This window comes from Corvus cornix, chromosome 1 (assembly GCF_000738735.6).
Source record: "Corvus cornix cornix isolate S_Up_H32 chromosome 1, ASM73873v5, whole genome shotgun sequence".
Classification (NCBI taxonomy): Eukaryota; Metazoa; Chordata; class Aves; order Passeriformes; family Corvidae; genus Corvus; species Corvus cornix.
The window spans coordinates 28,238,427-28,266,059 of NC_046332.1; the positions used below are offsets into that span (position 1 = coordinate 28,238,427).

A 27,633-nucleotide genomic window follows, 5' to 3' on the forward strand; every position below is an offset into this window, starting at 1 on the left:
GGGCGGTGCCGCCGCCCATTGGTCGCCCTGCGGGGGCGAGGCTCGCGGCGCCACGCCCGTCCCCCCGCCCCGCCAGTTCGTCGGCCCCGCAGTCCCCGCCCGTCACGTCCCGCCTCGCCCCGCTGTCTGTCTTCGCGGCAGGCCCGCCCCCTCGCCCCTCCCTGCGCCACTATTGGCCGAGGAGCCCGGCACCGCCTCCCGCGGTGGCCGCAGGGCGGCTGCGATTGGGCGAGCCGGCGGGTGGGCACGGCGAGTCCGGCCTCCAGCCTCGCTGCCGATTGGCTAGAATCCGCCTGACCGCGCCGGGCTGCGATTGGGCGGGGCGGGGCTGTGGGCGGTGCCGCGGTGAGCCGCTGTCATGGCGGAGCTGAGCGAGGCGCTGCTGTCGGTGTTACCGTCCATCCGGGTGCCCAAGGCCGGCGACCGCGTCCACAAGGACGAGTGCGCCTTCTCCTTCGACACGCCGGTAAGCGCGCCCCACCGCCGGCCCGCCCGCCCGCCCGGGCTGCTCCCGCCGCGGCCGGCCCCCACCCCTCCGCCAGCCGGGGCGCTGCCCGCGCGGGGCCTCACGGGATTTGTGGTTCCCCGGTGGCCGCGGCGGCCGCTCCCGGGCGGCGCGCGATGTCCTCGCGGACTACAGCGCCCGGCGTGCCCCGCGGCGCACCCCGCCCGCCTGCGGTGCGCTGGGGGCTGTAGTTCTGGGGCCGGGGCGGGCGTGGGCAGGGCACTCGCCCCGATCAGCGGCGGCCTGGCCCGCCGGCAGCCCCCGGAGAGTGAGTGCCCCCGGCGCGAACCTTCCGTGCGGGTGCTCGCCAGGACTTGTAGTCCGGCGGGGGGCGGGAGGTCGGGCGCGTCCCGGGCCCGCCCTCGGCGGCGGGGGGCGGGCCGGGGGTCCCGCCCTGCCTGGGTCTGAGCGACCCCCCCGGCCTCGCCGCGCGGCGTGGCCGGGCAGGCGGGGGGCGAGGCGGTGCTGTGTCATTAAGATGGCAGTGGTCCCTTCTCCAGCCGTCTCCACCCCGCTGGCATCCCTGCGCTTCCTGCGCTACCCCCACTCGGCCTAAGGGGACCTGGGGAAGTGAAGGCAGCGGGAGGGCGAGGTCCCCCTTGAGCTTCTTCGCGGGCGCCCGTCCGGGCTGAGCCCCAGCCCAGCAGAAATAGGCTGCAGCTGAAGATACGGGTCCTTCGAGGAAGCGGCACATGGCATCCTGGCCCTCTTTCCCTTCCCGAGCTCCACAGTGATGCCTGACCACGCACTGCCCGCTCTGACTCAGTCCCAGCAGCTTCTGAGAGCTTCTTAGTGGTTTCCCTCCTTTCCAGCCTCTGCATTTGGGTCCCCTGCCCCTTCAATTTGGAAAGGGTATCTGCTGAATGAGTGTGGTGTTTTCCAGCTGCTGGTGGGATGATGGGGGCACATTCTGTATCCGTTTCCAAGCTGCTCACAGGCTTTTGAACACAACAGCAAAAGTAAACAGTGGTCTGTTAACCTTCCTCACACTGTAGCTTGGCAGCATTCCCTGTGGCACTGGGAGTCACACGTTCGGACAGGGTGTCACAGTTTTGCTGGTAATGATTGTACCATGCTCTGAACTTGTAAACTGTGCATGCTAAGGGCCTTTTACAAGTTAAACTCTTGTGGAAACTCAGGCTTTCCTGATTTGGTAGCATCCTGCCATAAATGAACACGCAAATAGTTTTTTAAATACATCATCATAACAGGAGTACCTGTTCTTGGACAGCCAGGCTGGGGCTTGCCATCCTATTTCTTACTAGCTGCTCATGGCTGGTATGTAGGAATGACCTGTTCCATGATTTAATGAATAATGACTAGTCTTCCATGCCTATCCTAGCAGCTGGAATGGCATTCTTTACCACCTCCCTTCAGTTTTGTCCCTCCTTCCTTCCAGGAGTCAGATGGCGGCTTGTATATCTGCATGAACACGTTCCTGGGCTTTGGGAAGCAGTATGTGGAAAAGCACTATCAGAAAACAGGCCAGCGGGTCTACCTGCACCTCAAAAGAACACGTAAACCGGTAAAAAAGAAAGATACATACACTCAAACTTGCTCTGTAATTGAGAGTTGGGCTGTGTCTGTGTATTCCATCAGATACAGAGTTTTCTCTCCTCAGATACAACTGATGTTCTTCCTGGTGAATTAAGGGACACCAGTGCTTCATTTCTGCTTGTGTTGAGCTGTTGTATGGATTGCCCACGTTGTTTCTGTGTGGTTTCCTTCTGTTTTCATAGTAACTTGATTTCAATCCCTAAGGCTTGCCGCAGCATGCCTGTCCCCCTAACTCTTATTTCCCTATTTCTTCTCAACACCACAGAAGGAAGAAGACACCAACTCCAGTGCTGGGGACCCCCCAAGGAAGAAACCAACTCGCTTGGCTATTGGTAAGGAAGCACCTATGTACTGTGTGGTCCTTGTGTTCAGCCAGTCCTCTGGAGCTGCCTGGCTCATCTCTGCTTTGCTCTTCTGCGCTGGTATCCCTGGCCAAATTCTGACTTTGTGTTTTCCAGTGTGTCTCGGGTGAGCAGTTTCTGTAGAACAGTCATTAAGGTGGTAGTTGTGTTCTGTGACCAAAGCTGCATCTTGTTTTCCGTGGATAAATATGTTTTTTATCCTTTGCCATGACCCTGCATGCCTGGCTCAGCTTGGTGTGGGGATAACCAGACTGGGACTGTTGCTTAAACACAATGTGCCCAGCAAGGGGCTGAAATAAATTTGAGAAAATACATGTCTGAGAAAAGTAAATTTGAAGCTCCTGGGAGATAAACTGTTTTTTAAACTCCTCGGATATTGAACTAGTGTTATTGATGTAGATGGGAAAGAAATTAATGGGAAATGCTGCATTAGCATTTTTGGCTCATTAGGTCTTATAAGGCTGATACTGGAGGAAATACAGATGAGCATTAAAACATAAAAAATACTAAAAATCTTCCTTTTTTGGAAGAACAAGGCTGGTGTTCCATTACTGTCTTTCACCAACTGAGAAAGCTGTCATGGCAATCAATGGAGATGCTGCTTATTTGGAGCAGTCTCAGCTGGTAATTTGTGAGCCATTATGGAGACACATAAAGCAAGGGACAGGAACATTTGTAGCAGTAACAGGTTCTTGGCTTGCTGGAAGCTGACCACTAGAGGGGAATCCAGAATCTGGACCGTGAATGTGTTGCTTTTGGCTCACTTTTTCCCTGGTGTAGATGCCGAGTGAGTTGTCTGCTACCAGAGCACAAATACCACTGTTAAGATTGTCAGCTGCTCCCTGTTTTGCTGGTGAGCTGAATAGCACCCCAAAGATCACTTCTAGCAAAAATGAGAGTGGAATCTCTGTTTCTTCAGATAGCCAGTGCTTCTATGTATATGTATGATTGTGCTGCTTTGGGAGAGATGAGGCCTGGCCTGCATTATGAGTTATTTCTGCGTCCTGAGTTCTACAAAGGTCTTGCAACAAATGTTGTCAGTGGGTCGGCAAATATCTGCCTGTGATAACAGCTTAGTGGTGTGAATGGAGCAGGAGAGAATAAAAGAAAGTATTAGCCCTGTGAGACAATGGTCTTGAGTTCAGGAAAAGGTTTTTTTTAACCTTTATTTTAGCTGAACTGTGGTGGTATAGCTAATCCTGATGCGGGAGATTTTTTTAAAGTACTAGAAAGATTTGGGAGCAAAAGGTCATTGGCTGTAAAATGTAGCTCTTGGTCTCTCAGTACCTCACTTTCCCCTCTCAATGGGGAGAAAAGATCTGCAGTGCTTGCCTCCTATGCCTGCATGTTGGTTGATGGACTTTTGTGATGTGTAGTGCTTAGGTACCACCATGGAAAGGGAGGCAGTGTACCTCAGGGCAAGCTGGTGTCTATTGACCTTCTTCCTCATCTGGAGCCTCAGAAGGTTCACCAGTCTGGTTTAGCTTGTTTAGGGTTCAGGAATTGTGTAATGCCCTGGGGGATTGTGTATTGCTTTACTCTTTGAAGTGGTGACAGGAAGTCTCTGGGCTGTGCTGAAGAGGCACAGAAGAGGATTATCTAGGTATGTTGTTGCATGATGCTGGTGACTGTTTTCTAAAAGCATCATGTTCGTACACAGCAGTTTGTCCATAGTGTAAAAATTGTAGGTATCTAAGGAGGGAGTTGCAGGAGATATCATGGGACCGGATATTTTTGACAATAATGTTTTAAGGAAATGCAGTGGTGGTTATCAGAACTGTGTTGCACACAGGATTCTTGAGGCAGAGGCACTGAGCAGCAGAAGCTTTTATTCCCTTCAGAGATTTGTTGCAGCTGCAGATGTTCAGATATTTGTTGCAGAGATTATCACAGTCACAGCATGCAATTTTTCCAGAAAGAAAGGAAATTCAGTTTAAAAGCACAGGGGGTTTAGGCTGCTAATAAGCCATGTATCTTCTGCCTGTTTCCTTTTGGGATGTAGCATGAGAATGCCTGCAGAACAGAGAAGGCCAAGGTTTTCCTCTGAGTACCTACATAATTCAGTAACTGTAGGTGAGGGGATCTGCAGAAACTGCAGATGTTTTGGTGAGCATCCATGATGACTTTACAACTGGCAAATAACCTTTTATGTATGGATCTCCCGTTTCTGGTGCAACCTCTGGACAGTGCAGCTAGGTGGGCATAGAAACTACTGTCACTGTACCTTTGCTAAGACCTTTTCTGCAATTCTGGATGTTCTGGTTCCAGAGGAGCTCCTGGTTCTTCTTGCTTCAGTGCAGGACTCTAAACTACCCTTTCTGGAAAAGGCATGAAAGAGAGTCGGGCTTCTTAAAGGTGCTGGTAGACCTGACCTTTGCCCTGGCTTTCAAGATGATCTCTTTTTGCACATCTCCATTCACTGCCTTGAGTATTCTGGTGAAGGATGAACACCCGTGCTTTATCTTGGCTCTCTTCTGGCCAATGCCTCTCTAGAGCAGGTTTGGTTTTCTTCCTGGTTGTAGTCAGGGTCTGGAGATTGTTTTTAAGCATCTGAAAAAATAGCTGGGGAAAATAAACATATTGTCACTATGCTTATAATTGTACCTGTGAAGTCCACACTGCCAGCTGAAACTCTGGGATCCAGAAGTGGAAGAAAGATTGTGGATCACTGATTTAGATCTTTGTCTTAGTCATGGTGCCTTCTTTCATGTAAGCTGTGGGGAAAGAAGCTTTTCAAGCTCTTTGGTTTCACCAGTTACCGCAATGTTTTTTCTTCTTGTAGGTGTAGAAGGTGGATTTGACATCACAGAAGAAAAGTTTGAGTATGATGAAGATGTAAAAATAGTAATTTTCCCAGACCATTTGGATATTCCACGTGATGGGCTGGAGGGACTACCAGACATGGTCAAAGACAGGGTATGTTCGGGTGGAGGGCTGTGTTTACTGTTAATGGAGAAATGTGCCATTACAGAGAAGGAAACTGCCTTGTAAAAGGGATCCTGCCGAGCTGCAGGGAAATCTCAGCTAGCAGTCATCAGGATTGTTCTGCACTTATACAGTGCTCTATATTACAGTCCTGGCTTGTGACTGAGGCTCCCGAAAGTCTCAGCTGACTTCCCTAAATGTGGAGTGTTGTGGCACTGGAAGCTTCTTGTGCCCTTACTGTGGTAGGCCAGCCCTTCATGTTTTCTCCTGCTGTCCTAATTCCAGATTGCCAGTGCGATTGAGGCCATCCTGACAGCAGATTCAGCCTCACGGAAGCAGGAGGTGCAGGCTTGGGATGGGGAGGTTCGACGTGTTTCCAAGCACGCTTTTTCCCTGCACCAGCTTCAGAACGATGTCCGCATCCCACCGTGGTGAGCATAGTGCTGGAACTCGCTGTGTCACTCTGTGTCTCAGGCCCTTCTCCTGTGCTGGACTGCAGCAGCAGATGAGACTTCTTTTGTGAGTCTCTGAGGGTGCCTTGACAAAGTAATTTCAGGGGAGACGGCACACTAAGGTATTTCAGGATGCTCAGTGTTGTGTAGTAAAAGAGGAATGAGATCGCTTAATCGCTTCTACTACGGATACTGCAGTGGGCAGCAGTGGAGAGGGCTTGGGAGGCAGAACCCAGAGGTTTTCACTCTGATCTCTTTTCCTCTGTTCCTTGTCAATAGTGGCTGGAAGTGCAGCAAGTGTGACATGAAGGAGAACCTGTGGCTGAACATGACTGACGGAGCCATCCTCTGTGGTCGGCGCTACTTTGATGGCAGTGGTGGCAACAACCACGCCGTCGAGCACTACCGAGAAACCGGCTACCCGCTGGCTGTGAAACTGGGAACAATTACTCCTGATGGGGCTGGTGAGAAGGGGGATCCTCCTGGGGTTAGGGATGCCAGGCACCACTCAGGCTGACAGAGATCTCTTCCAGGTATCGGGGTGGTGCTGGCCATCTTGTCACCTGGAACACGCAGTGTCATCCCATTGTGAACTTTCCCACTCTGACCTGCTTCTTGTGTGAGGCAAAGAATGAGCTGATAAAACCTTGCCTTCCTCTGCCCCTCCCTTGTAGTTGGAAGCTTTTAGAATAGTTATCCAGGTTGCCATCTGATTTTCTGTGCTGGGGTGTTTATCAAAGAACCGTGTGTCCAAATCCCGAGCAGAGAGTATATGGCACAGTAACCCACTTTCCTTACTCCAGGCATAAGTGTACCTCTGTACCCTGATCACTGACAAATTTGTCGTGTCACATGTTTAGGAGGAATCTCAATATACTGTCTGTCATGTTATTTGTTGAGAAAAGGCAGAAATCCCCACAGCTCACTTCGTCAAAACTTCTAGTTCTGAGCACTTTCTTCATCCAGCTGTGAATTTGAGATCAAAGGCCATTACAAGTTTCTCTTTTTTCTCTTTTCCTGCACAGATGTCTACTCCTATGACGAGGATGACATGGTGTTGGATCCCAACCTGGCAGAACACCTGGCACACTTTGGGATTGACATGCTTAAGATGCAGAAGGTGAGGAGGAAGTGGTATCCTCCATAGGCCCAGAGGGAGAGAGAAGGAGTGTTGAGGTGTCTTAGCTGGATTCTAGCTTTCTGTGGCTATGCAGAACCCTTCCTGGTCAAGAAACCCTGGGGTTTTTTGTTACACAGAGAGTTGTCTCATCTTCCTCTCTTCTTTGATTGCCTTTTTTGCTTTATTTTCATGTCCCTCAGGTTTATTTCCCTGGGGTTATGTCTCTGTACGGTGGGCAGGGAGGCTCCCAGGTGCTGAGCTTTTTCTCTTAGTGTGTGATTTCCATGCCTCTTTATAGGGAATGGTTCAGATTTCTCTCATATTTCTTTCCTCTTTCTGTCCCAGGTATTCATATATACAGAAACAATTCTTGTTTCTTCCTCCTCTACTTATAGAATGAAACAGAAAGGATTTGACTCTGTTTCTCTACAGCATTGCGCTTTTCACACCTCTGATGTGTCCTTGAGTCTTCTTTGAGGATTTTCCTGTTCTTTCCCTCTGCAGACAGACAAGACAATGACAGAACTGGAAATAGACATGAACCAGCGCATTGGGGAGTGGGAGCTCATCCAGGAGTCTGGCGTTCAACTCAAGCCCCTCTATGGGCCTGGGTACACTGGTATCCGTAACCTGGGCAACAGTTGCTACCTCAATTCTGTGATGCAGGTGCTGTTCAGTATCCCAGACTTCCAGAGAAAGTAAGTGAGCTTAATCACTCCTTTCCATTAGTCTGGGATCAGTACAAAGGTCTCCTAGAGCTGGGAGCTTCTGTTGCAATAATCATGCTCAGAACTGCATTTTTACTAGGTGAACCCACATAGCCCTTAGAATGCTCCCTTTTGCTCTGCAGGTATGTGGACAAACTGGAGAAGATATTCCAAAGTGCACCTTCGGACCCCACACAGGATTTCAGCACACAAGTGTACGTAGAGTTTTGGTGAGACAAGGAAGGCTGAGGCTGCCTGGATGCATCCCCTCTGTGCTGCTTTGCTCCTGGGTTCTCCCTCGAGCCTCACCTCTATTTCCTTGCCTGTCACCAGAGATGCTGACCCTCAGTGATCAATAAGGATCTAAGCCAAGGAAGTTCAGCTGAATGCCCTAGGTGGAGAAGACAGAGTGCACCCTGTGTGCATGAGAGGCTCTGAAATGTATTATGTGTGCTATGCCTCTTAAACTGGGGGGATTTCTGGGAGGCAGCTTCTGTCTGCATAACAGCAAAAAGGGGCTTGCTGTCTGCAGTGAGGGGAGATGGCAAAGAGCAGGGGGATGTGTAGGTTTAGGCAGCTTTATTCTCAGTGGACAATTTATGTATGCTTAAAAGAGGCTTCCCTCAAGAGGTAGTGTGCAGGAGGATGTGCAGAAGGAGGAACACAAGATTTGGGAGGGGTTTGCAGTGCTACAGCTGCTCTCAAACAAGAAAGCAGCATGTGGAAGTTTGTGGTGGAGGAATGGAAGGTGGCATTTGTGGAAAGAGAGTTCAGTGGTACAGGAGGATTCTAAATTTGGGCAGCCTAGAGTGAGGTGTCCACTGAGAGGGGATTAAGGTGAGACAGCCAGGAAGATTATTGCCTGGGCAGAGGGAGGAATTGGTAAGATTTGGTTCCAGACAAATGGCAATAATGACGGGGAAGGACTGGGGTGAAATGGAATAGCAGGAGGGTGTGGGCATAGGAGGAAATTGCTGAACACATACTGTTGTCCATTAAGTGCCTCATGCAGTCAGTCTTTCCTCTGGGGAAAACGTGATCAGTCTGCTCACAGCAGTGCTATTTCTGGCTCAATTTCTCTGTGCCCTGTTGTCTCCTGCACAGTCAGACATTGCTGCGTTCCCCACGTCAGGCTGCAGCTCAGCTTGGCTGTTGTGCAGCTGCTGTGTGGCTCAGCACCAGCTGTTCCTTCATGGTCTACTCAGTGTGCAAGCAGTGGTTGAGATTGGCACCCAAAAGTCCTGGTAACTTTGAAGTCAGTGATTTCTCCTGGGGCCAGAGAGCAGACCGCAATAAGATAATCTTGCCTGGTGCAGCAGAGAAAGCTGTTATCTGTGAGACTGACAGCCCATGGCAGTGTTAAAGCTGGATGGGTTGATACAGCTCCTGGAGCATGTGAGACTGAAGAAACATTGGTACCAGCAGTGACTTTGTCGTTCCAGAGCCAAACTGGGCCATGGACTGCTTTCTGGGGAGTATTCAAGGCCAGCTTCTGCAGATGGGGAGCAGCAGCCTGATCAGAAGGTGAGGCTTGGATACGGCATCCTCTTGATGTGTGTGTTGCATGAGGTATTGTGTGTGCTACGTGGCAAGGGAGGGAGAACCCTTTCTGAAAACCTGTGCTGGGGCTTGTTCCAAGGCCTGTCACCTGAAGAAAAGCATGGCTAAGAGTAGAGTGGTACATGCCAGGACACATGCTTGGCAAATTATGACCACCTTCCTCTTCCACACTGTTATTTGCAGGGTATGCAAAATGGCATTGCTCCACGCATGTTTAAGTCCCTCATCGGAAAGGGGCACCCAGAATTTTCCACTAACCGACAGCAAGATGCCCAGGAATTCTTTCTGCACTTCATCAACATGGTGGAGGTAATGGTTGAGTCTATCTGGCAAATCATTGAAAAGTCCAGCTTGGTTTTCTTCCGACAGCCAGGGGTGAGGAGTGGAGGTGAGAAGCTGGCAATTGGAGCAGAGAAAGGGAGAGAACACAGAGGAATGGGCCAGCTAGCACCTGCCAGGGTGGAGAAGGAGAGGTGCTTGGGCCTGTTTTCAGGGCTGATTCCTTGGAGAAATCTCTTTTGGGAGTGGCACAGCTGGAGATGTAACCTTTCTTCTTTAGGAGCAGGAATACCATGGCTTCCTGGAGTACAGAAGCTGGCTTTAGTTTCCTATTTGCTGTCTGTTCCAGGGGACTGGGTATAGAAGTGAATACTCTTCAGCTGTGTGCTGTGTGGCATCACTGTAACTGCAGATCATTTTTTCTGCCCTTCTGATGTTACATCTGTCCTTCTAATCTCTCCTTCTTCAGAGGAACTGCCGCAGCTCGGAGAACCCTAATGAGGTCTTCCGTTTTCTGGTGGAGGAGAAGCTGAAGTGCCTGGCCACAGAAAAGGTGAAATATACCCAGCGTGTGGACTATATTATGCAGCTGCCTGTGCCCATGGATGCTGCACTCAACAAAGGTCAGTAATGTGCCAAGATCAGAACAGTAGCAAACCCTATGTTTGTATATTGTACTATTCTTACAGAACTCCTTAAATGAGAAAGGGACTTCTTTGCCACTTCTGAGGCCAGATCCTCCTCCTGCTTTTGTGGGATCGGGCTGATTTCTTCAGAGGTGGTGTGACACGGTGATGTCCCTCTAGAGCCTTTCCCTCGGACACCACAAGCTGGGCTGTGATTCAGCAGCAAAACAGGAGTGACTGCAGTAGCAGAACAGTGCTCTGGAAGTTGTGCTCCGTTCTCGATGTATCTATAGGCCTGCTCTGCCTCTGGGTGTAGCTTACACCAGTCGCTTTGTAGGTACCTAGAGGTGGTCCTTGACTCCTCTGCTTTATCCTCTAGATGAACTGCTGGAATATGAGGAGAAGAAGAGGCAGGCAGAGGAGGAGAAGCAGCCACTGCCTGAGCTGGTGCGAGCCAAGGTGCCTTTCAGCTCCTGCCTAGAGGCCTATGGAGCTCCAGAGCAGGTGGATGATTTCTGGAGCACAGCCTTGCAGGCCAAGTCTGTGGCTCTCAAGTAAGTGTGTGTCAGCTAAGCTGTGATGAGCTGGCCATAGCTGCATCTCTGGGGACTTCTCGTAGTGGCTTGGGGGGAAGAACCATTACTGAAGCGCTGTGGTCCTCCACACCCTGGGTCCATAGAACACTGAGGCAGAGAGGGGATCAGTCCATCAGTGCCAGAGTGGTTGCCCTCAGTGGGCAGAACAGCAGTGCTAGTGCAGTCCTAGCCATCAGATGTCAGTTGCTGAGGGGCTATGAAAATACAGAGATATTCAAGAAAACTAGTCGCTTTTACTGTAAATTTAAAATTTAGCTTTGGAATCAGTACTGCCTGTATGATGACACGGATCTTGCACCATCTCTAAAATTTCTTTAAGTTTTTAACTGTTAAGATTTGAGCAGAACAGTGAGGTAAAAGATGCATGAGTTCTTTGAAAGAATGCTAGCTTAAATGCTAGTAGCAAGGTTTAAAAAACAGCTTTAATTTTTCTCACTGCCTGTAGCACATGTAACAGTGCAAAGTTGCAGTGACAAGATTACAAACGTAAGCAGCTTTCTGCTGTGATGCTACTGAGTGTTCTTTTGCAGTGAAAGTCCTCAAAGAGTTGAAAGTCTTTTTCTAACAAATATTCCATTATTAAGCAATAGCTATTAGAAACAAACATCACATTGAAAAGTAACATTTTGTTTTAATTTTTACTGAGTTGTATTCAAGCACTTTACTGTTGCTTAATTTAGTTCTACATCATGTTGCAATTATCACCTGGTAATGAGTATGTCTCACAGGTGCTTCTCCCTTCACAAACATTGCCCTCTGTTTCACAGATTCCAGACACTTTCTCTCTCAAATTGTCTGACTGAATAATGTTTAACCAAATTCAGTTAACTTAAAATTCACTGCTTCTGTTTCATATCCAAAGAAGTGCTCTTGTGCTTGAAAGCTTCTCAGTTCCTGCAGGTATGTCTGTTGGTCTAATAAAAGGTGTTATTTCCACATCATTCCTTAAGGGTTAGACTTTTAATTAAACACAGTCTGACCAGGCTTGTAAAATACACGATTGGAAGGTAGAGAATATGTACTATTTTTTCTCATCCCCAAGATTTGCATTCCATCTCCTCTTGTCGAGGCTTCTGCCTTAGACATGGTTCTGTGTTTGAGGAGCTTTAAGCTCAGCACAGGAGAGCTGCACAGACTGGTGTATCCCCCATGCTCAGGACATGGCTCTGCCCTACTCAACTGTTTTCTTGATTCAGTTAGATACCCTCAATCTTTGCTGACAAAGTATTTAAAACTATTATGTGTCTCTTTCAGAACGACACGGTTCGCCTCTTTCCCAGATTATCTGGTCATCCAGATCAAGAAGTTCACTTTCGGTCTGGACTGGGTTCCCAAAAAGCTTGGTAAGGAGGATGAGAGGTACAGAGCATATAGGTACTGGGAGTCACATACAGATATTGTGGTCATTACCACCAAGAGGAAAGTAACTATCCCAAAAGTTGCTGCAGGCATCCCCAGGGACTTACCCTTCTAGATCTCCCAGCCGAGTCCTTTGCTTCTGCCCCTATATGGAGGCTGAGCAAGACCATATCTTGCAGATGTTTCCATTGAAATGCCAGAGGAGCTGGATATCTCTGCACTGCAGGGAATGGGGCTGCAGGATGGAGAAGAAGAAATGCCAGACATCGCACCCCCACTGGTGACACCAGATGAGCCCAAAGGTAGCCTGGGGTTCTATGGCAACGAGGACGACGACTCCTTCTGCTCCCCTCACTTCTCCTCTCCGACATGTTAGTGATTCTCCTCCTCTCTTCCTGATGCCTGACTCATTTCCTTGCTCTCCTTGCCTTGTGTCCCATGCTAGCAGTTTCCCACTTGCTCAGACTTTCCCTGTCCTTTTGTCAGCGATTGCCAGCTGCCTCCCTTGCATCCCTGTTATGCAAGGGCGTTATGCAAGGGGGTTTGTTGATTCCTGTTCTGTGCAAGATGGGGGGGTGGCATGTCCGGTGCATTTAGAGGAGGCAGAGCTGGGATTTATACAGGATTTAATTGGTAGGGATATTTAATTTTCACAAACTGCAGTGGGAGGTCAGGTTCGGAGCCTAGGGAGGAGTTCATGAGTTGAATTGTTTTGTTCTTTGCCTGTGTGTGAGACTGCTCTTCTGAAGAAGAAAGGTGGCTGAGAAAAGCAGAGAGATGGAACTTTGTGTGGTGGCTTTGGAGGCTGTGTGGCACTAGACAAAATGGAGCCAGCAGAGATGGGTGGGAGTGGGTGGCTCTAACTTCTGTCTTCCCACAGCACCCATGCTGGATGAGTCGGTGATTATCCAGCTAGTGGAAATGGGCTTTCCCATGGATGCCTGCCGCAAAGCCGTGTACTACACAGGGAATAGTGGGGTTGAGGCGGCCATGAACTGGGTCATGTCACATATGGACGATCCAGGTATGAGGCCATGGCCGTGGTGAAGCTTACCGCTCCTGGGCTGTTGTGCTTGTGTCCTGCTACCACAGTGGAAAACTGAAGTAGTTTGGACTTGGACTGTGCCCTCTTGGAGAGATCTAACTACTCTGAGCTGTGTTCTGTTTCCTGCTGCAGACTTTGCTAACCCATTAGTTCTCCCTGGATCCAGTGGACCAGGGTCAACTATTGCCTGCCCAGACCCTCCTTCAGAAGACAGTGTAGCCACCATTGTCTCCATGGGCTTCTCCCGGGACCAGGCTATGAAAGCACTTAGGGCCACGGTGAGAGGCACGGGTGATATCAGAGTGCAAGGATTTTTTCAGGAGCAGGGATTCTCAAGTTCACTGTCTTCTTCCTTCCAGAACAACAGTCTGGAACGTGCTGTGGATTGGATCTTTAGTCACATCGATGACCTCGATGCAGAAGCTGCTATGGATATCTCAGAGGGGCGCTCGGCAGCCGAATCCATCTCTGAATCCATCCCTGTGGGTCCCAAAGTGCGCGATGGGCCTGGAAGTGAGTTCCAAGCCATAGGAATGTGGATTTTGGGGTGCAAACTCAGCATGACTTTGTCATTCCTGATCCATGCAGTACTCCAGGTTTTAGCAGCAGCAGCAGCTATCACAGAGCTGATCTGGTTGTAGAGGTGGAAGCAAGGAGGAAGAGGGAAGGAATGGCAAAGTAGCCTCAACCCTTCAGGCTGGATGAGGATTACCTGGAAGCCAGTAAGAGAGAGGCAGGGGAAGTGGTATCAAGTGAAGGACAGGAAGGGCTGTGCTTCTTTTATCCAGTGGTTCTGGGAGGTTTTTTTGCCCTTTTGGTTCCTGCTGAAAAACCAGTTGCAGTCTGTGTACAGAATTGGTGCCAGTGGTGCTTGGCTGCTGGGTGCCATAGGGAGAAGAATCCCTGCCTTACCCATCCAGCACCCATGGCCCAAACAAAAAGCTGGAAGAGAGGAGGCTAAACGGAAGTTACCATCTCCCATTTCCCTCTGTGTTTGGCCTTGGGACCACTCACAGTCACACTTGATGGGGATGCAGTTGTAAATTATGACCCAGCAGAGCTTCCTTCAGGGATCCTTCTCAGAGAGGGCCTTGCACAGGGTGTTAGGGAGTAAGACATCTTTCCTCTTTCCATGACAATCCTCTCTTCATTCCTTCTTTCAAGAATATCAGCTGTTTGCCTTCATCAGCCACATGGGTACTTCAACTATGTGTGGACATTATGTTTGTCACATCAAGAAAGATGGCAGGTAAGGATTTCCACAGTGTAAGGGAACTGAGGTACTGCTTTAAATCCCCATCCTCCCCTCTTTCTTCAGAAGTCTTGGGGGGTTGGGGTTGAGACCAGGTGAGTGGAATCCAGTTGTGTCTTAACCACAGAATGGCATTCCTGAGCTCCTCTTGTGCCTGTTGCAGGTGGGTGATCTACAATGACCAGAAAGTCTGTGCTTCTGAGAAGCCCCCCAAGGACCTGGGCTACATCTACTTCTATCAGCGGATTCCCAGCTAGAACATCCTCTTGCTGTGTGTGGTGGGGGGAGAGTGGGCTGAAGGTGTGGGGGGGAAAAGGGGTGGGGGCAGTGAGGGTGGGAGCAGGGTCCTCTTCCCTGCTTCTCTTTCCCTAGTCGTCCCTTCACGGCCTCTCTGTGGAGACACAGGGGGAGACAAGAGTTCCCTGACTAATTGACTGGGGGCTGGAGCCCCCGTGGACATGAGTGAAGGGGTTTCGGGGGGTTGGGAATATCTGTTTCTATAGGAAATGTCCTCACTGTCCTCACCCCCGTGACACACAGCCCTAGTGCTTCGCTGCTTGGTGGGATGATGCCACCTCCTTGCTGTCCGGAAGGAGAGGAGGGGGCTTGTGTGTACGTGTGGCTTGTGAATGGGGGGGTTCCTCCTGCCCGCCCTGCCGGGCGGGGGCGTGGGGCGGGCAGCAAGGCGGGCCACGAGCAGCGCTTCCCCTTGTGTGCCCTTCACATGCCAAAATACACGAGGGACAAAATAAAAGTCGAAATACCCCCCTGGCTCCTGTGTGACCCCCGCCTGGCTGGCGGAGAACGCGGGCGGGGCTGCGGGCGGGGCGGGGCTGGGGCGGGGCCTCGGCCGCCGCCGCGCTATAAGAAGGGCGCCGGGCGCCGCACGCGCCGTCGCCGCCGCTGACCTTCGCGTCTCCTCCGGTGCCGGCCCCGCTCCCGCTCGTTCCCGCCATGGCGCCCAGGAAGTTCTTCGTGGGGGGCAACTGGAAGATGAACGGCGACAAGAAGAGCTTGGGCGAGCTCATCCACACGCTGAACAGCGCCAAGCTCTCCGCCGACACCGGTGAGGGCGCGGCCCGCACGTAGCGCACGTCCCGCACGGCCCTGCGGAGCCGGGGACCGGGCCCGGGCCCGGGCGGGGGCGCGGCAAATGTCAGAGGGCGGCGGGGGCCTAAATATAACCCCGCGGCAGCGGCGCTAAATATACCCGCGAAACCGGATCCGGGTTCCCTTGGGCCCGGCGGATACGTGCGGCCGACCCCCGGGGCGCCCCCGGCCGATCCCCGGAGACCCCGCGGGAGCGGGCGGCCCGCAGTGCCGGGGGCCCGCGCCGCCCCTCGGGCTGGCCCCCACGCCCCGGGAGCGGGGGTCTCGGAGCACCGCGCTGCAGCCGAGCTGCGCTGCCCCTGGTCCGCCTGCTGCCCCTGCCCTGCCGCCGTGCCCGGTTACAACCCCAGGCGCAACCCGGTGCGGCTCTCCCCGGTTCGGCCCGGCCTGGCCCAGGCTGCACGGTGGGATTCTCACTCGGTGTTTTATCTGGACACTTTCCAAGGGACCCCTGTGACCTGGCCGGCGGTTTGGTATTGCCTGTCCAGCCCCCTGAAAAGGGCTTTCCTCTCTGCTGTTGAGTCATCAGATAGCAGGGATTGTCCTGTGGCTGTCGGGTCCCCCAAATGTCAGTGAGGAGAGGCAGGCCATGCCTTCCCAGGAGAGAGGGATGACCTCTTGGGGCTGGGATTTGGGATCAGTGGCTGGGTACAGTTTCTGCCCTTTGCCTGTCTCAGGGGTAACTATGTGCTTTGCTTGCAGAGGTGGTTTGTGGAGCCCCCGCCATCTACCTTGACTTTGCCCGTCAGAAGCTCGATGCAAAGATTGGAGTTGCAGCACAGAACTGTTACAAGGTACCAAAGGGTGCTTTCACAGGAGAGATCAGGTGAGCCCCAGAGAGAGTGAAGTCAGGGTGCCTCTGGGATGTGAATTTCCTTCAGTGAGTCATCTCCTTTCTCCCCAGCCCAGCAATGATCAAAGATATTGGAGCTGCATGGGTGATCCTGGGCCACTCAGAGCGAAGGCATGTTTTTGGAGAGTCTGATGAGGTGAGTGGCCTCATAGAATGGAGACATGGTCCAGCTCAGATGGGTCTGCAAAGACTGGAAAAGTGAGCAATTAAACCAGGCCTGCTTCTGTAGGCCTGTTTTATTGGCTGTCTTGTTTCTTTTCCATTCCCAGCTGATTGGGCAGAAGGTGGCTCATGCTCTGGCTGAGGGCCTTGGAGTCATTGCCTGCATTGGAGAGAAGCTGGATGAGAGAGAAGCTGGAATAACAGAGAAAGTGGTTTTTGAACAGACCAAGGCTATTGCTGGTAAGAGGAAAAAGAAATTGCTGGTTTGGGTTTTTTTAGCAGTTTTCCACCTCCGCTCTTCCCAGCATGGGGGTACTGTGCTCACCTGTACCTTCTCCCTCCTCCCTAGATAACGTGAAGGACTGGAGTAAAGTGGTTCTGGCCTATGAGCCAGTCTGGGCTATTGGAACTGGTAAAACTGCAACTCCCCAACAGGTATGAGCAGGGGGTGGCTGACTAAATGGCCAACTGACCCTTCCCCCTCAGGAAACCTACTTGAAGATTCTTACTGAGACTCTCCTGGAGATTCTTAGTGACTTAGAGAATATCTGAGTGTTCCCTTGTCTTTGGAAGGGAATTGTGTGCAGAGTGGCTCAGGCCTCAGTGGGACTCTTGTGTTCTATTGCAGGCTCAGGAAGTTCACGAGAAGCTGCGGGGGTGGCTGAAAAGCCACGTGTCCGATGCTGTTGCTCAGTCAACTAGGATTATCTATGGAGGTAAGTGAGTCTGAAGAGACTTTCCAGGGCAGGAAGTGCTTAGTTTCAATACCTGTTGCTGCAGTTGTACATGATTCTCTGCCTGGCAAGGGTACTCTTGACTTTCAGAGCATGAAGAATCATCTTCTAGCTTGTTTGGGTAGCTTTTTTGGATATGTGGGAGACAGTCTTGCTGTCTGCAAGAGGCGGCTGGTACCTTGCCGGTCTTGCCTTTGCCCTGGCCCTGTTTTCTTAGAGCTGGCACATCTGACCTTAAAACACTGCTCCCTCCTTAGGTTCTGTCACTGGCAGCAACTGTAAGGAGCTGGCCTCTCAGCATGATGTGGATGGCTTCCTTGTTGGTGGAGCTTCTCTCAAGCCAGAGTTTGTGGATATTATCAATGCCAAACACTGAAGTACCCCATGAGGAGCCGTCCCTTGTGGTTAAGAAATGGAAGCAAGAAGGGACCTTTCGTTGCACATGTCTCAGTACAGAGGCCTGCCTTGAGGCTTTCCCCCTCCACAGTCATTGTTCTAGATGTTCTGCTAACCACCCCCACCACGTTGGAGTCCTGTTAGCAGGAGCCTGTCTCAGCAGAGTCTTGACAGTCTCCTCTCTGAGCTGAATTCTCAGTTTCCCATTGACCTGTTAAGAGCCCACAGCCCACCTGGCCAGTATCTCTCCCTTTCCCCTGCAGCCCTGCAGGGAGAGGGGGCCGCTGGTGCTGCGGGAAGGAAAAAGGAACCACAGTCTCTTGCATCCTTCAGCTCCATCAGCAAGGGGCCTGTCAGCTTAGACCCTTGTGAGATGTCTTACCTCACCTGTGTCCCGTACTGAACAATAAATGAAAAAGGAAAAGCAAAGGTGTGTCCTGGATCTTATTTGGAAGCATTTTGGGGACAAGCAGTGTAGAGAACTTACTGCCTTTGGAGGTGACTGGTTGCAGAGAGGGTTTTGTGGGCTTTTCCCGGGAGCCCACCATTGCCCCAGTAGGCATGGCACAGGTTCAGTCTGCATCTTACTTCTGCCATGTAACAGCTCTTCTTTGGAAAGAAGAGCTGCTGTGGTGATTTGACTATGTCTTTTCCATCTGTATCACTATTCCAGTAGTTGCTGGAGCACCTGGCTGTTCCACCAGTGAGCCAGTCTTCCCTGGCAGGCTCAGAAATGTGCTCATCTGTGCTCTTTGCCTGTAAGGACTGGTAAATGACTCCTCATTAAACGTGGAGTGGAGCAGCTCCATCTCTGTGCAGGCAAAGATTTTATTTAGGCCCTGTGTTGGGGCAGTGCTTGCTGCCTGCTTTCAGCCATGTGCTGGTGGGCGAGGAAGCAAGAATTGATGTTACTTTCCAGCTGCTGATTTTTTTTTGGTAGTACCGAGGGTGGTGAAAAAGAAGTGCCTCACAAGGAGGAGCTTAGCTGTGAGGCATACATCCTTGGGAGCCTATGGGCAGTGTTGTAGTTGCTATTGCCAGCATCACCTGAGGGATGAGGGGCAGGAGCTGAGGAGCAAGGAGGAAAAAGCCTGATGCTGCAAGGATGCCTGCCCTGCTACTGTTGGGGGAGTTTCCTGCTGCCCAGCTGGATGGGAGGGATCTCCTTCCTAGAATATCAGGTGGTTGGAGAAGGAAGAGCCTGACAGCAGCAAGGAGGTGGCGGCTCCCAGCTCTGTATGTGTGTGGAGTGATGCGGAAAGAAGGAGGATAATTCAAAGGCAAAAAAAAAAAAAATTGAGCACTGTTTTCTACAACCAGAGCACATTTCTGAGAGGCTGCTGGGCCATGGCTGTAGTTTGGGGCCATTGGGTCATAATGACCAGAGCAGCAGTGATGCAGCAGGGGCACACAAGGGCCCTGAGGCTGCAGGGGCTGGGTAGAACCATTCAGGGATGGGCCACTGGCTGCAGCTCTGCTGTCAGCTCCTGCCCAGCCCTGCCCACAGCACAAGAGCCCAGGAGAGTGACCTACATAAAAAAAACCAGATGGGAGCTGGGCATTGATCTTGCTGCTTTGAGAGAATGCAGGGGCATGAAAGCATTCATTTAATGAGGAATAAACTCATGGAAAATCATTTCTATATCAGCAGGAGTGTTGTTTCTCTTCTCTTTGTCTGCTTTCTGGCAGGACTGCAGCTCTGTGGAGTGGAAATACTGCCAGATCCTCACAGCAAACTGTAGTGGTTGGATCTTAAACAGGTTGCTGTTGGAGAAAAATGCAGTGTGCCAGATGTGACAGCCTGAGAGAGGCTGCGATGGCTCTGCATTCTCAGCCCCAAACAATAGCCAGGCTGAGCTTATATTCCCAGTAGGCACCACACACGCATGTCAGACCTAATGATCCTTGTGTGATCACCTTTAAAGGGACACCTTTAAACTCAGAATATTCTGTGACTGAATATATTGCACTTAAACATAGCCATGGCTGGCCACACAGCTTACACATCCGTGCACACAGAGCACTCCCACACAGCACTGGCAGCCATCCCAGCCCCTGCTCCAGCTGAGCAGGATGGAGGAGCACTAGTGAGCATCTGTGTATTTATAGAAGTTTTCACACGTGTACAGTGTGTCTCCTTCCAGCAGCTGGGCTCAGGCACTGCCCAGTAGCTGTCCCTCGATCCCAACCTCTCCAGCCCCCCAGTAGCCAACTCCCTGTGGTACTCTGGCCACAAGTTCCTCAGGGCAAAGTGTGAAAGTTTAATGAGAAGACGGGACCAGGCTGCACTGATCAGGGGCAGGACATGGACAAACCATCACAAACCATTTGCATATGGCTGGCCCTTTTTATTCCTGTATCCCACATTCGTTTCCCTATAAATCACCTAGATCCCTCCCTTTCCTGCCTTTGGTTCCTGCTCTAAACACTCCCTGAGGAGTCCAGTGCAATTCCCCAGTGCTCTTCCTCTGCATCCCGTCCTGTGTCCCACAGCCCTGAACTCAGTGACACCCCCAGTCCTAAAGGTGCTCTGGGGCTGAGGCTCCCCTGGGAGGGGGCTGGACAGGGTGTTCCTTCCTCTGAGTCCTTAATTTGGGTTCCCACCTGCCACTGTGCCTCTGTGCCCCTCGAAATGGGCCTTTAGTGGGCCGATGGCTCCTGGGATGGGCCTGGAAGCAGCCTGGCAGGTGCTGCTTGGGCTCCCCATCCTGCCATCATCGCCCTGTGCTCCTCTGTGAGTGTGTGGGCTGGCTTTTAGCACATAACCTCCTTAATTATCAGTATAATCAGGTTTGGGATATATATAATCTAAATAAAATTTCTCTAGCTTAAAGATTTGGGTTTCCTTCTGTAATTAGGGGATGTTTAGGCAGGAAGCAAGGCAGGAAAGGAAGTGTTCATATGCAGATTAATTCTTTACTCTGAGGGCGGTGAGGCACTGGAACAGGTTGCCGGAGGAGTTGTGGCTGCCCCATCCGGAAGGTGTTCAAGGCCAGGTTGGGTGGAGCCCTCAGCAACCTGATCTAGTGGGGGATGGCAGGGGGTTGAAAGGAGATGATCTTTGAGGTTCCTTCCAGTCCAAACCATTCTGTGGTTGTGTGATAATGAGCAGGGAGTGAATTCAGATGTGTAGCGCAGGAGAAGAGGTCAGCACCGGGGAGTCCAGCAGGATGAGGCAGGGGACACAGATGGCAGCTTGCTGTGCAGTCATGAGCACAGGGATGCTTTGCAGGAGGGGTGATGGCTGATGGTTGTGTGTCCAGCTCTGCTTGGACCAGCTTATCTAACACTAATGTTACCCAGGCACTACAAAGGAGCAAAGTGCACTGGAGGGAAAGGCAGCAGAGCCTTGGACTTTGTATTAACTGCAGATCACTGGTGACTGTCAGCTCTGAGCAGCCTTCCCAGCTGGTAAACACCCGGTGCTGTTGGCATCGGCTGGGCACGGGCAGCCTCAGCCTTCCCCGGCTCCACAGCCTGGAGGAGAGGGCTGGAGCAGTGTGCCCCAAAAACCCCTTCCTGGCATCCAGGTGGTCGTGTTCGGGGAGCCTTCATGCAGAGCCCAAGGCTGATCCTGCTCAGCATGTTAACTAAACATTTACCAGAGGGTAAATTAGGGGTTAATTAAGCATTCACCGCCCGACTGACCACCACCCTGTGCAGCCCAGCCTGACTTTGAACCGGCCCCGTTTTGAGACGGGGCGCGCACACAGGTCCCTTCCCACCGAAATAATCCTTCGGTTCTCTGGATACGCTAACAATGCAGATGTCACCCAGCTGAGAAGGTGGAGTGGCATCGCAGAGCGCTTGTGGTGACGCTCGGAGCTCTCCGGGCCGCGGGGAAGCGCTGCGGGGACAGCGGCGGGCCCGCCCCGGCCGTGGCTCCGCGCCCGCCCCCGTTCCCATGGCAGCGGCCGGGCCTGGGCGAGCTGCCGCCGCGGGAAGCGGCAAGCGCGGCCTGCCCCGGGAGGATGGAGGACGAGGAGCTGGAAGGGGAGGAGGGGAAGGAGGAGGATGAGGAGAGGGAGGAGGAAGAAGAAGAGGTGAGGGGGAGGCCCTCAGCACCGCCTGGCTGCGGTTGCGCCAGCGCTGGCGTTGTGCTCTCTCCTTCTCTCCCAGGAGCCGGGTCCCTGTCCCCTGACGGAGGAAGTCGTCAAGGAGGGCCTCTCTCTCCTCAGTAAGACCGACGACGGGCTGGCCCACGCCTATGTGAAGTTTGAAGCCAAAGACAAGTGAGTGCAATGCCTGACGCGGCAGAAGCCCCTTTCTCCGTGGCCATGGAGCTGCTGTGGCGCAAGCTGGTGACCGGCCACGTGGGGTAGGAGCGTATCCAGGGCCTGCTCTCTGACCGCCTGGATTCCAGTCTGTGCCTCAGCATAGCCTGTCTATCCTCAGCCCTGGGCTGGGCACTGCCTCCACCGCGGCCAGACGCACCACTGGGAACATCAGTGTCCCCCAAGGCTGAGGGCAGCCTGCCCATCGCTCTGGACTGTTTTCTCACAGGGGGACCTGAACAGAGTGACCTCCCTACAGGCACTTCAAGAAATGTCCATTGACATCTGTCCTGCTAACTGCTAACCTTTAAGGCAGGCAGCTGTAAATACAGTGCCACAATGGCCTTGGGACATTTGACCTTGGAGCCTCAGTCTCCCCAGCATACCTGCATAACCCTGGACCTAACGAAAGCCCCAGCAGGACTGTTTCTTTCAGCAGCCTCACAGGGTATCTCAATTACCATTTTTTCCACTAGGAAAGTCCTTCCACACAGTCCTTGGTGTTGACACTACTGGCTAACAGACCCCCTCCCCAACACTTACCTTTTGCTCTGGTTGTGCCCTGTCCTGACAGATACAATTCAGTGGGAATAAGTACTCCCTCTGCCAGGAAAGCAGGTCCAATCTTACCATTCATCCTTGTTTACAGACTGGCCTGTCCCTATCACCTTTTCCTTCCTTCTCTCAGCAAGGCTTTCTAGGACAGCAGGGAAGTGGGAGAGAAGGTTGCTCTCCCTACAGGAGTGGCAAGGAGCAACCCAAAAGCTGCTAGTGGGGAAATATGTGAGGTATTTTATTCACATTCTCCCTCCCTCAGGGGCCTGACAGACATCAGCCTCCTCAAACGCTTCATTCACCTGCGGTATGTGGATTTGTCAAAGAACAAGCTGCAAGATTTGTCCCCACTGAGCAGCCTAACCCAGCTGCTTTGGCTGAAGGTGGATGGGAATCTGCTCACCAGTGCCAGCATGCAGGAGCTGCCCTACCTCCAGGTCATCAGCTTCGATCGCAACCACATCAAGGATTTGGAGGGCATTGCTCACCCCCTCCTAGCCAACCTCAGCCTGAAAGGTGATACAGACCACCTCTCTTCATTCTTGTGGGGACACTCTCTTTGAAAGGTGGGATTAACTTTGTTGTTTCTTCTCCTCTGGCACTCAGAAAATAAAATCCAGACAGTGCTGGGCCTGAGTCACGACCAGTTGTCCAGCCTGCAAGTCCTGGAGCTGCGAGGAAACAGTATAAAGACCACAGCAGGGCTCGGTGTTTCCAAGCTCAAGAAGCTCTATCTGGTAATGGATCAGCCATCCTGGGGAGTGGAACAGAGCTGCTGCAGAGCCCGGCACCTGCAGCCCAGATAGCACAACGGGAGTGGCCACGAACCTCAAATCACAGAGGAGTCGATGTTCAGTGCATCGGGTTCTTCCCTCACAGCCTCCTCCAAGGAGGGCAGTTTCCCCTTCAGGCACTGTTAGGCAAGCTTGTATTCCGTGTGCTCTGGGACCACTGGAGGTCGCTGGGCAAAGCAACAGCTCTGCTCTTTGGGTCACAAAGGGAGGCGATGCCTCTTTCTCCTCTCTGATGAGCCTAATCAAGTACTGGTTTAAAGCCAGCACAATTATATGATTCACACCTACAGCTGCCAAAAAAGAAATTGATTCAATATGCAGTGCAACTAAGATAGGAGAAGCAGTTTCTTAATACCATAAACAATTGCTTCAAGGAAGCATTTACTCCGAGATGCAAGTGAAGAGAGTATGTATGGCTTAGCCCCATGCATCACACTATGCTACAGCTTGCGAAGACTAAACAGATGTCCTGAGTCACTACCTCTTGAAAAGCAATTAAATATGAGAAAGGCTTTGAAAAATTATGTGGCTTCTTTTCATCAAGATTCCCTGGCAGAAAACACTGAGGAGATTGCTAGCTGAGATTGCCTGTAATTTTCCGGTGGAAAACTGGGATTTCATTTCTAGAGATGCTCCAAGAATGGATGAAGTGGATAAGTCACTAGATACAAAACAGCATTTCAAAGCATACCCATAACTTAGTGAGTTACTGAGGGGAAGCAAACAGGGCATCTCTATTGAGGAAAGGTTCCTGGCATGACTGAGGGGTTTCTGAGCTGCCCATGTGAAATGGGAAAATTGCAAGGGGTGATTATTAAAACTAGAACAACTGACTCTCAAGAATCTTTGGGGCTTGAATTTGTCTCCCATGTCCACCTGCTCATTAAATCACTTTGCAGGGAAATCTCTCCCAGTAATGCTTTGGTTTCTGTGCCAAGACTTTGGTTTTACTTCAGCCTTGGGTAGGTGCAGCTGATACCTCAAGGACAGGGCTCAAGACAAAAGGTTCAATTTAAGGAATTGACCCACATTTGGTTAATGTATGACATAGCTGCAGATGAAATTTAGTATGTAAAAAGTGGTATGTACTAGCAGGAAGACTACAAGCTGGCTGTGTACCGTGTGGCACTTGCATCACTTTGAAGGTCACAGGAGGGCTATGTTAGCTCCTGGTTGTGGTGCAGGAGTGGTGGCAAAGGCTAACTAGAGAAAGGTGGAGTGTGCAGGAAGGGGAGAGGAAATCACGGGCAACATATGGTAACTTTCCCTAAGGAACAGGGGCATCACATCTGGGTGAAGAGCTGGTATCTAAGGGAGGGTGATGGGATGTCAGACAGAATGTTGTTTGATTTAGGGGATAAATGAAACAAGTCTGAAAAATATCCATTCTGCGTTGTCCTGCTAGTGCTTGCAGGGCCAGAGCTGGTAAAACTATTCACACTGAAGTGATGAAGAAAGTGAGAGTGATGGGAGGTTACTATTCCTTTTATAAACCAGCGATCAGTGAGCTCCCCACCCACACCAGCTCACGATTTTCTCTGAGGTACAATGTCCTAATCCTTCCTGACTGCTAAATCTGCTCACATGGCCTTCACTAAATACACAACTTTCCTCTTTTTGTCCTGGTGTTACTCCTTTTACCTGGCCCAGCTGGTCCAGATTCTCCTTTGTCCAGTTTTCTATTAAAATCCTCCTTTTCTACAAAATGTTCTTCTCCTGAATGACTCAGTCCTAAAATGTTCTCCTATCCCACCAGTTCAGCCTGTGCCCCTTTTTTAGCCTCAGGTATTGCCCACATCATTGCTTGGGTACCTCTGAGGGAGAGAGCACAACAGCACCTCTCACCCCGTTTTTCATTCAGGTCTCAGCATCCTTAGCGACTGCAGCCCCGAGCCACATCGGCAAGGGAAGCCCTGCTCAGCTCTAGGCTGGAGAACGTGGCGGGGAGACGATAACTGCCAGGGACACTCCAAACTTGGCCGCACAAGGCGGTGAGCAGCCTGACAGAGCAGAGCCTAGGTGCTGGCACTGCGGGGAGCCCTCGCTTGGGCAGGAGACCTCTAGTGGTCTTTTCCAGCCGAAATCCTGCTGTGAAACTAGACCTGAAATTCAGAGCTTCGGTATTTCCCTGCTTCGTTAACCCACATCCCAGTGAAGTGAATGAAATTCAGCGATGGGGAATTTTAAACTTCCTGAAGGCACAGCCCAGAGGGGTAGAAGGGACTTCTTGGTCATAGATTTCCCCCGTAAGAGAGGCAGCTACTGGAGGATACCTGGACTGAGAGGGGCTGGTTACTCATCCTTTAAACACACACATTTTAGGTTCAGGTGTGCTTTCCCCTCCATGCTGTTGCTCTCTGAGGCCCAGATTTGGCACTTCCATTGAAAGGGGTGCTGTGCTGGCAGTGGAGTATTCACTTGTGGTGGTTTTGTCTCAGACACCAATGATGCTCCATGAAACACTTTTCCAGCAAACTTTTGGTCCTTAAATCTGAATCCTTAGAACCCTTAGACTCTGAACTATCTGATCTAGCTTCAGAGAAGGCTGTGTTATGAGTGGCAGGGAGTCTGAAGGGTAGAAAGAGCTTTAATGGCCAGAAATAACTGCTGTTCCCTCTCCTGTGTGTCCCCTTTTTCCTTCTCTCTTCCTGCCTCCTTGGTGCTCAGGCCCAGAACAACATTTGCAGCCTTGAAGGCCTTGAGGAGTTAGAGCAGCTGGAGACTCTGCACCTGCGTGACAACAAGCTTGAGGCCCTGGATGGATTCTCTGATAGCATGAAGTGCCTGCAGTACCTCAATCTACGGTGGGTCCTCCCTGCTCTGTGTTGGGAACAGAGATCCCTTCAACAGACTGCACTCCCATTTAGATCTTTAGAATTTTCTGGGGTTTTTTTTGGAAGTTGAAGACCTACCTGGTAGGGATGGGTTGATATTACCATCCTTGACTGGTGCTCAGCAGCTGTCTAGGCATTGTAACAGCCAGGGCCTTTCCTGGGCTTCTCAGAAAATATCTGCCTCTCTAGTCATTCTCATAGCCCACCCCAGGCTTTTCATTCCTTGCCATAAGTCAGTTGGATCCCTCGAAGCGTGTTCTCTGTGTTCTGCCTGCAAATGCCTTTTAGTTCTTGGCGTTTGCCATGCGGGGCCATGGTGATGTCACATGGTTCAATGGACTGTCTGAGCACAGAGGAATCCAGAGGAGATGTCCTTTTTGTCCCTCAGTCTGGGGAGCTGCAGACAGATCTGGATCTTAGGTGACAGATCTATGGTCTAAGGTCTATGGTCCCTCATGCTGCTAAGTTTTGCTTTGTCTGTCTTGTCCACTTACTGTTCCAAAGGGATTTCACTACTTGCATGGGTCTCCTTCCCCTGCTCTCTGTGCTTCCTTTTCTTCAGGAGCAATGGGATCAGAAGCTTTCAGGAGGTGGAAAAACTGCAGGTTCTCCCCATGCTGCAGGCACTGGTGCTGATGGACAATCCATGCGCTGAAGAACCCGATTACCGGCTGGAGGTCCTGTCCCAGCTGCCACAGCTGCAACGCCTCGACAAGGAATTCATTGAGGAAGATGAGCGGGAAGAGGCAGAGCAAATCCGTCGGACAAGGCTGGAAAAAAAAAAGGTGAGAGCAACACGATGTGGGGATGAGAAGGAGGTGAAGAGAAAGAAAAAGGATCAAACATGCTGATAAAGCTTCTCCTCCAGTGTATCACGTGAGGAGAAGGGTGAGGGATGTCAGTCTTAAGAGCACAAGGGCCTGAAAAAGAGGCCAGGCTTTTCAGCCTGGTTGTGGTGGCCAGCATGCAACCCTGCTGCCATTCCTGACCCCACTAGCAGAAGAGGGCAGTGAAAGGGGAAGAGACATCGGGCATGGAGTCGTTAACTTCTTCTTCTTCCCTGCTTCAGGAAATGGAAGGATCTCTCAGGGATGATGCGACTCTTCCGGACATGGAAGAATTTCTTGAGTGACTGAGTGGCCCGTTTTTAACACCTGTTCCCAGAGGCTGTCAGGATGTGGAGATGCCTTTCCCCATATGTGAGGCTGGGAAAGTAAGAGCTGTAGGTACCAGCTTCACCTCATTTTACTCTGGAGAAACAAGGAGTGCTACCCACCCTGGTCCTGGAAGCTGCCCTGAGGCACTGCAGTGTTTTTGCAGTCACTGCACTGATATGTTCTATTCTCTGTAGGCCTGAGAGGGGAAAGGGGAGAGTTACAGGTTCTGTGGTTCGATTTATGACTCCCAAAAATCCTGCAAGATTTTCTGATTTGAATAAAAGTAATTAATGAGCCTGGAGTGACTGGAATTGTTTATCCTGCACACCCACTCCTATTCCCTGGCTCTCTCACCCTCATCTGTCTACGTCTATCCCTTGCTGCCTGCCTCTCTCTCTCTCTCTCCATCCCCTACGTGC

At 51.4% G+C, this 27,633-nt stretch overlaps 3 protein-coding genes across 4 annotated transcripts; all 3 read left to right on the plus strand.

The window, feature by feature from the left end:
* Positions 1 to 314: 314 nt before the first annotated feature.
* Positions 315 to 15,116, plus strand: USP5 (ubiquitin specific peptidase 5). Of its 2 annotated transcripts, none has more exons than XM_039560545.1 (20): positions 315 to 466; positions 1,905 to 2,030; positions 2,328 to 2,394; positions 5,207 to 5,340; positions 5,635 to 5,780; positions 6,081 to 6,265; positions 6,827 to 6,921; positions 7,426 to 7,619; positions 7,772 to 7,843; positions 9,071 to 9,152; positions 9,372 to 9,497; positions 9,937 to 10,090; positions 10,473 to 10,647; positions 11,944 to 12,032; positions 12,228 to 12,419; positions 12,929 to 13,072; positions 13,226 to 13,371; positions 13,453 to 13,606; positions 14,258 to 14,342; positions 14,509 to 15,116. In XM_039560545.1, exons 1-20 carry the CDS (start codon positions 359 to 361, stop codon positions 14,600 to 14,602), a joined length of 2,568 nt encoding a protein of 855 aa, XP_039416479.1. In that variant the 5' UTR covers positions 315 to 358; the 3' UTR covers positions 14,603 to 15,116. The 2 variants fall into 2 exon arrangements, with proteins under 2 accessions (XP_039416479.1, XP_039416483.1); XM_039560549.1 differs by having other exon boundaries at positions 12,228 to 12,350.
* A 63-nt stretch (positions 15,117 to 15,179) lies between these two features.
* TPI1 (triosephosphate isomerase 1) lies at positions 15,180 to 18,029 on the plus strand. The gene is made up of 7 exons (XM_039560556.1): positions 15,180 to 15,411; positions 16,158 to 16,281; positions 16,360 to 16,444; positions 16,578 to 16,710; positions 16,820 to 16,905; positions 17,099 to 17,186; positions 17,462 to 18,029. Exons 1-7 carry the CDS (start codon positions 15,300 to 15,302, stop codon positions 17,578 to 17,580), a joined length of 747 nt encoding a protein of 248 aa, XP_039416490.1. The 5' UTR covers positions 15,180 to 15,299; the 3' UTR covers positions 17,581 to 18,029.
* Positions 18,030 to 21,488: 3,459 nt separating this feature from the next.
* Positions 21,489 to 27,515, plus strand: LRRC23 (leucine rich repeat containing 23). Its single transcript, XM_010396120.4, has 7 exons — positions 21,489 to 21,643; positions 21,720 to 21,832; positions 22,692 to 22,945; positions 23,036 to 23,166; positions 25,891 to 26,027; positions 26,620 to 26,842; positions 27,127 to 27,515. Exons 1-7 carry the CDS (start codon positions 21,572 to 21,574, stop codon positions 27,187 to 27,189), a joined length of 993 nt encoding a protein of 330 aa, XP_010394422.1. The 5' UTR covers positions 21,489 to 21,571; the 3' UTR covers positions 27,190 to 27,515.
* Positions 27,516 to 27,633: the final 118 nt, after the last annotated feature.